Raw genomic sequence first — 8,430 nt, forward strand, 5'->3', positions numbered from 1 at the left:
TTGTCTCCTTCCTCAAAGAGCTTACTTTCTCACCCTCTACTATCCAATTTGTCATTGGAGGCTTGAATCTGTCGCTATAGGCATATCTATTTATGCTAGTCATCTCGTAGTACCAAAGCTGTAAAAAATACAATCACCATTCCAACAATTACAAATTGACCATATTCACCTTTAACATTAAAACAATTAGACTAAATGTGAAATACCTTACACATAATATTAAGTAATTTAGGATTAACATGAACTAAATTAGACATAACATGAATCAAAATAGACTTAACATGGAACTTACGGGTATTAGTGGCATGCATCCAGGGATATATGTAACCCCTGGCTTCTTCCAGCCCTCCAAAGCAACTTTAATGCCTCTAATAATTTCTGTATAAATGAATTGACCCCATGCAACTCTTTTCACCCTCTCAATGCTATCCACGTACTTGAATAATAGTCTAGGGATACCTTCCCTGCTTCTGGGGCACCATATCATCGAGCACTGATAAAGAATTTGCACTAGAACAAAGTCTTGGATATCCTTCTTTTCTTTTGATTCCACAAGACTTTCTACTAGATCTTTCAGTTTTGAAAAGTTTAGCAAAATATTCCACCCAAATTCTGCACCAAATAGAAAATATGTCATTATCAACATCATAATAGCTCAGTACCAGCTCAAGTGTTGGACGATCAAGTGCAGGAGCGCCAAATAGAATGTAGTGCTCAAATATGGATCCACAATATGCATCCTTCTGCCACTGACATATCTTTGGGGCAAGACGCTTCATAAATTCATAATAAGCCTCAATAATGGCCGTGGGCCTATTTCTACAGCATCACCAATTTTTTTCCTAAAATAAAATTAAATGTACAAGTTGAATTAGACTTAACACGAACTAATATTAGACTTAACATGAACTGATATAGACTTAACATGAACTGTTATAGACTTAACATTGACTGTTATAGACTTAATGAAATCAGAATTAATATAAAATTAGAATTAACATGGATTGTTATAGACTTAACATGAAATTAGAATTAACATGGACTGTTATGGACTATTATAGACTTAACATGAAATTAGAATTAACATGGACTGTTATAGACTTAACATGGACTGTTATGGACTGTTATAGACTTAACATGAAATTAAAATTAACATCAAATTAGAATTAACATGGACCCCAAATTAACATGGACTGTTATGGACTGTTATAGACTTAACATGAAATTATAATTAACATGTACTGTTATAGACTTAACATGGACTGTTATGAACTATTATAGACTTAACATGAAATTAGAAATAACATGGACCCCAAATTAACATGGACTACTATGGACTGTTATAGACTTAACATGGAATGTTATAGACTTAATATGGACTGTTATAGACTTAACATTGACTGTTATGGACTGTTATAGACTTAACATGAAATTAGAATTAACATGAAATTAGAATTAACATGGACTATTATAAACTTAACATGGACCGTTATAGACTTAACATGAAATTAGAATTAACATGGACTGTTATAGACTTAACATGGACTGCTATGGATTGTTATAGACTTAACATGAAATTAGAATTAACATGGACCCCAAATTAATATGGACTGTTATGGACTGTTATAGACTTAACATGGACTGTTATAGACTTAACATGAAATTAGAATTAACATGGACTATTATAGACTTAACATGGACTATTATGGACTGTTATAGACTTAACATAGACTGTTATGGACTTAACATGAAATTAGAATTAACATGAACCTCAGTTTAGATAACATGGAAATCAGTTTAGATAACATGAACCTCAGTTTAAATTGGATAATATGCAAAAGGGGTTAAGTTCTTTAATTAAGAAAAAAAACCTAGCACTTACTTCTTTTGGGGGTTGGATTCGTTGGAACCATCACTTGCTGGTCTTCTTTTTTGGCCTCGTCCTCATACTTCACCCCTTCGCATGACCAAAAGGGCCTTCGACGCTTCCTCCTTGCTTCCAATCCCAGATGATTCACGAAGCGTGCCCGACGACTGTGATTTGGCTTCTTCTTTCTCCTGCCGTTAACGTCGATGCACGACTTCGAAATCGTTAACAGATGCTTCCTTCGACGATAGTTTCACGGCGAAAACCCTAACCCTAGATTGAAATTCGAGATGACAGAAATGGAGTTTAGGAATTTTCGATGGCTCCTCAACAGTAGAAGAGAAAGAGAGAGGGAGTACTTGAGTGGAGAAGGGTGCGGTTACCAACTTCGGTCAAATTAGAGGGTAAAATTGTAACTTCAACTTTGGTTTTCTCTCTCTCTCATCGACTTTGGGGCCTTAACACAAATACACAATGTATTTAGGGCTAAATCACATGGCCCAAAATACAGAGGGCCAGGTCACATGGGCTTCCAATATTTGAGACCTTGACACAATTTTCCTTAAAATAAAAAAGAATTAAAATATAATTATCATATTTTTATTATTATTATGGATAATTAAAGAAAAGTGAAAATATAATTATTTAATTTTTTTGAATTATCGATAATTATAATTTAATTAAGAGTACCAAATATTTAATTTAAGATTACCAAATATTTGATTATTATTAGAAATTTCTAATTTTGAATTGATTTAATTAGATAAGGACTCTAATTATGGATAGAAAATACCCATCTTATAAGAATTATAATTTAATATTAAAATAACATATAAAATGTGCCATTGATTATGATTATCAAATATTTAATTATAATTAGAAGTTTTCAATTTTAGATATATTTATTTTATGAGGACTATAATTATGGATAGAAAATAACCATCGTATCACAATTCTTCTAATTTAGTATTAAAATAATATTAACACGTGCCATTATTTTATGGGCTAACATGGCATTCTTAGTTGCCTTTAAGAGTGCTACCAATTTCTTATTAGACATAAAGGATGGATATATTTCATCTAGGAACCCGTGACATCTCGTTCGTATAAGTTTGATTTTTGGTTTAGCGATATTTCAGTCCTTTAAATTTTTCTAATTTAGAGAAATTTCTATCCTCTAAATCTAGTTAGGGGCATTTTGATTTTTCTAAAAATTTAAGTCTCTAATTTAGAGATCTATAGATCCTTTCGGTTCGATTTCAGAGACCCTTCCATCTTGTAAATTAAAATTACGTTTGATATTAAATTAATTTGTCTACAGCCCATACAAGGCCTACTTAGAGAAAGAGCCCAGCCGAGCCCAACTCGTCTCCTCCTTCCCCTTTCTTTTCTTCTCTCCGGATAAGGGAATCTCTGTTTTGTAAAACCCCAAAAGCGTCAACCCTCAAAGAAAAAAAAAATGGCTTCGGCTCTTTCTCTCCCCTCTTCTCCTCCTCCTTCTCAACTCCACACTCTCTCCTCCTCCTCATCATCATCATCAACTCTCCTCTCTCCATGGCTCAAACCCCCCAAACCCCGAAACCCATTATCTCACAACAAGCTCTCTTCTCTCTCCCCGAAGCTCTCTCTCCAAACCCAACAAGCTTCAATCCAACAAAACCCAAAACCAAACCCAGACCCAAACCCTCCATTCAAAAACTCCATCTGGGTCAACCCCAACAGCCCCCGAGCTCCCCTCCTCCGCCGCAACTCCTCTGATTCTCGATACTCTCGCCTCTCTAAGCTGTCTCAATCCCTCAATTCCCTCGATCTGGATGAATCCGCCATCGCGAATTTACTCAGCTCTCTGGGCTCAAACCCAAGTGAGCAGGATGCGGTCATTGTGCTCGATAACATGGAGAATGCGACCAATGCCCTTGTAGCTCTCAATTGGTTTCAGAACAGAATTAAGGTCAATCGAGAGGTAATTTTGTACAATGTCACTCTTAAAGTTATTAGAAAGTCTAAAGATTGGAACTTGGTAGAGACCCATTTGAAGGAAATGCTCGAAAAGGGGATTAGACCCGATAACGTCACGTTTTCGACTGTGATTAGCTGCGCTAGGTTCTGTAATTTGCCTGAAAAGGCTGTTGAGTGGTTTGAGAGGATGCCCGAGTTTGGATTGAACCCTGATGATGTAACTTACTCTGCAATGATTGATGCTTATGGTCGAGCTGGGAATTTAGAGATGGCTCTAGGGCTTTATGATCGTGCGAGGAAGGAAAAATGGCGTCTTGACCCTGTTACTTTTTCGACTGTAATTAGGGTTTATGGCACTTCGGGTAATTTCGATGGTGCACTTAATGTGTATGAGGAAATGAAAGCGCTTGGTGTCAAGCCGAACGTCGTGATTTATAACACATTGTTGGATGCAATGGGGAAAGCCGGAAGGCCTTGGCAAGTGAAAACTATTGTTAAAGAAATGGAGAATAATGGGCTAGTGCCGAATAGAATAACTTATGCTGCAATACTAAGGGCTTATAGTAGAGCTCGGTATGCTGAGGATGCTCTTAGAGTTTACGAAGAAATGAAGAAGAAAGGATTTGAACTGAGCATAGTTTTGTATAACATGCTTTTGTCGATGTGTGCTGATATTGGATTGGTTGATGAGGCAGTGAAGATTTTCGAAGAGATGAAAGGGTTACCAGAGGGTCTTAGGCCTGATAGCTGGAGTTATTCGTCGTTGATCACTGTGTATTCTTGCATAGGGAAAGTCTCGGAGGCTGAAGGTATATTGAATGAGATGTTGGAAGCTGGCTTTCAACCTAATATCTTTGTGCTCACTTCACTTATACAATGCTATGGAAAATCTAAGAAAACTGATGATGTGGTTAAAACATTTAATCGGATGTTAGAATTGAATATTGAGCCTGATGATAGATTTTGTGGGTGTCTCTTGAATGTATTGACACAAACCTCGTCAGATGAGGTACATAAGGTGATTGATTGCGTTGAAAGGTCTAACGCTGAATTGGGTTCATTGGTAAAGTTGTTAGTGGATGAGAAAACTGATAAAGAGACGATAAAAGTGGGGGCAGGTGAGCTCCTTAAAAAAGTAAGCAAGGAAGTGAGGAAAGCTTACTGTAATTGTTTGATCGATCTCTGTGTAAATCTCAATCAATTAGATAAAGGTTGTGTGCTCTTAGAACTATCACTTGGAATCGGGATATATAATGAACTTCAATCAAAATCGACAACTCAATGGTCTTTACATGTTAAGGGTCTCTCCTTTGGTGCAGCGTTCACTGCTTTGCGAATTTGGATGAATGATTTGTCGAAGGCGATAAAAGATGGGGAGGAATTGCCTCCATTGCTTGGGATTCATACTGGCCATGGGAAGCATAAATATTCAGAGAGAGGGTTGGCAGCTGTTTTTGAATCGCATTTGAGAGAAATGAATGCGCCGTTTTATGAGGCTCAAGATAAAGTTGGATGGTTTTTGACGACCAAAGTTGCTGTTAAGTCTTGGCTTGAGTCGAGGATTACACCTGAACTTGCTGCTGCTTAGCCTGCAGGGATGGAGATTGTATTGGTATGGGATAGTTTTATTATTCTTATTTTTTTCAATGAGATATCGATCTTATTTTGTTATAGATGGGATCTTATTTTACTATTAGCTCATACTATCTCATCCCCTGTATCTGTTCTCCTGCAATTTTGTTACTGTATAATTGAAGCATTGTTCCATAATGTCAGTGGTTTTGAATCTGAAACAATTTATATCGATGATAGACACCTCATGCTTTTATTTTAGCTTGATGGTTATATTGGTCCCAATGCTTGAAATGAGTCGTAAAAGCGTCGTAATTATCCAATTTTTACTTTATTTTTTCCCTTCATGTCAGTACCTTTATATAGGCACATCGTAAGATAGAAAGAAGAGAGATCAGTTATGTCAAGCTCTTTTTTTTACTTTATTAAATCCATGAGTTCCTTATCTCAAGTTCGCCGTGAACATGAAGATTATCAAAACACAAGAGCATACTGTACTCTGAAGCTCTTGCCTGCATTCAGGATCTTAGAACATTTGCCTGAGAGTCCATATTTAAAATATGTTACACCTTAGATAATTTTGCATTTGTTGCATCTTAACAACTGTATGCAATATGGGACTACTTTGAGGTGCACAATACTTAGAATGCTAATTGTGCAAGGCTCTGTATAGTTTAGCTTTCTTTTTTTTGAGATTTGTATAGAGCTTGACTGGGGTCCTATGTATAGGAGTTTTGGTTTTATTTTATCCGAGTTCCTTCATTTGCTGTTAGGAGATATGTTTGCTCCTAGCTCTTAGTTTAGTTGAGAGGTCCAATTTTGCCAAGGAGTCTGTACGCTAACAGCTATGTGGTAATGAATACAATCCAACTATTCTTACCACCACAGCAACAACTACCCAAAAAACAAACAAACAAACAAACAAACAGAACAAAAAAAAAAGGGTTAATAAATACAATCTAGCCATTCTTACCGAGAGGGGGGAGGGAAGGGAGGGGGGGATAAAAAAAAGGGTTAATAAATACAATCTAGCCATTCTTAGGGCCCGTTTGGTTGTATGTTTTTACCATGTAAAATGATGGAAAGTGTAAAAAAGTGGGTCCCGATGTCAGCTTTCATCACTTTCAATTGTTTGTTTGTAATTGTAAAAATAGTGTAAAGTGGTTTCATATGCTGATGTGGAAAGTGATTTCATAAAAAAAAGACGTGATTTTAGGAGAAAGCTGACATTGAAGTCAGGAAAAAGTAATTTCAACCAATATGATCACTTGAGTAGGGACCACTTTTTATACTTTCCAAACAAACAATTAAAGTTTTATTTTGCAAACCAAACAAGTGTTTTATGATTCCAATGGAATAAAAAACAAACAAAGAAACGTGTAAAAGTGAAAATGATGAGGTGGACAACAACTTTCCAAGTTGTGTCATAAATACAAAACTTTACCAACAACAACCAAACAGCCCCTTACAGAGGGAGGGAGGGAGGGAGAAAAACAAAAAAAAAAGGTTAATAAATACAATCTAGCCGTTCTTACAGAGAGAGAGGGTTAATAAATACAATCTACCCATTCTTAGAGAGAGAGACTTCTGATTCGCGCAAGACTTAGAATGCGAGGGAAAATGATGCTTGGAATGTTATTAAGGATCAATTTTGAACTGCACTCATTATCTGATTTATTTCCCATAAACTCCTTCTAGTCTTTGTTTAGTAGAATTCTGATTTATTTTTATTGATTTTCGGAAGATCTCAGCATGATATGATGATTAGGCACAGGATGAAACTTTGAGCTTGGCGTATACAATCTCAAGCACAACATGATGAGTAGTCAAATGAACTTGATAGGAAGTCTGGTGCTTTGATCAATTTATCATCTTTTACTGACGGTTAGTAGAAAACGCTTTGCCTCTTATTTTAGACTTGACCACATGCTTTGAAATTTAATTTGTAGTTTTAGTCCTAAATTAATTTGTGGCCCATGGGCCTGATTAGGGATGCTAAAAAATAAAAAAATATCTGTGGATATATTCGTATCCGATAGAACACAAGTATGGTTACTAAATATTTATATCTAGTAGGATAGGTTACAGATCCTAATATGTAGTGAAATATTCGGATCCGTATCTGGAATATCTGAATGTATGTTGTTTATACCATTGTGTTTTAATCCTTAGATTAATGGGATTTGCGATTAACTTTGATGATCACGAGATCTAATGTTAGTTTTTAGGTATAACGAACATAGTAATGGACTCTCTTGTATCACGTGAAATATATATATATATATATANTATCTAGCCTTTTCATATCCCTTTTGTGTCAGCATGTATATTCGCATGTGTTATCCTCATCCGTGTCTGATTTTAACGGATATGAATATAAGTTTTCCTTATCGAAAGATATATCTACTCATGTCTGTACGTGATAGGTAAATGAATATGGATGGTAAGTGTGATATATGAGCGGTGTCCTATTCGTTTGCACCCGTAGCGCGGATGGAAGTTTAATCTCTAGCGTTTTTGCTGCAGGTATCCTGTGTATGAAATGTTTACTCCAATATTCTTGCTGTTACGCAAGCAAAATTATGATATGGTTAGCTTTTAATCTAATCGGAAGGGATTTCTCCTGAAGCCGGAGGGAAAAGTTTTGAGACAAATACTTGGTTGTTGTTCGCTAACAATGCATAACCCAAATTCAAAGAATATAGAGGTACGCATTAATCAAAATCGATCTTTCCATTAGACCAAATGTATATGGCCTTTGCCAAACTCATTCCATCGATCAACTTCTAAAATCTGCCCCCTGATTGTGGCTTTACCATTAGTCTTGTGAGCTGGAGAACCAACAAGGCGATGCCTTTGATAAAAATTCTTGAGGTAACATTTTTATGCCTCTCCAGTCTAGCACTGAAACAATCACGCCCCTTTTTTTTTCTTTTATTATTATTATTATTTACTTTTACTGCTTATCTATTTTTGATTTGTCCTCATATGATACCATGATGTTAGAGTTTAAATAGGAGAAAATATCCAGT

General features: G+C 35.9%; 1 protein-coding gene across 3 annotated transcripts; it reads left to right on the forward strand.

The window, feature by feature from the left end:
- On the forward strand, positions 3,326-8,355 carry LOC109822768 (pentatricopeptide repeat-containing protein At4g16390, chloroplastic). Of its 3 annotated transcripts, XR_002242266.1 has the most exons (3): positions 3,326-5,438; positions 7,925-8,105; positions 8,221-8,355. XR_002242266.1 is itself a non-coding variant. In XM_020389015.1 (2 exons), exon 1 carries the CDS (start codon positions 3,327-3,329, stop codon positions 5,412-5,414), a length of 2,088 nt encoding a protein of 695 aa, XP_020244604.1. In that variant the 5' UTR covers position 3,326; the 3' UTR covers positions 5,415-5,438; positions 7,925-8,213. The 3 variants fall into 3 exon arrangements, 2 of the variants coding, with proteins under 2 accessions (XP_020244604.1, XP_020244613.1); XM_020389015.1 differs by lacking the exon at positions 8,221-8,355 and having other exon boundaries at positions 7,925-8,213; XM_020389024.1 differs by lacking the exons at positions 7,925-8,105; positions 8,221-8,355 and adding an exon at positions 7,143-7,261.

Source organism: Asparagus officinalis, chromosome 1 (genome assembly GCF_001876935.1).
Source record: "Asparagus officinalis chromosome 1, Aspof.V1, whole genome shotgun sequence".
In the NCBI taxonomy this organism is placed as follows: domain Eukaryota; kingdom Viridiplantae; phylum Streptophyta; class Magnoliopsida; order Asparagales; family Asparagaceae; genus Asparagus; species Asparagus officinalis.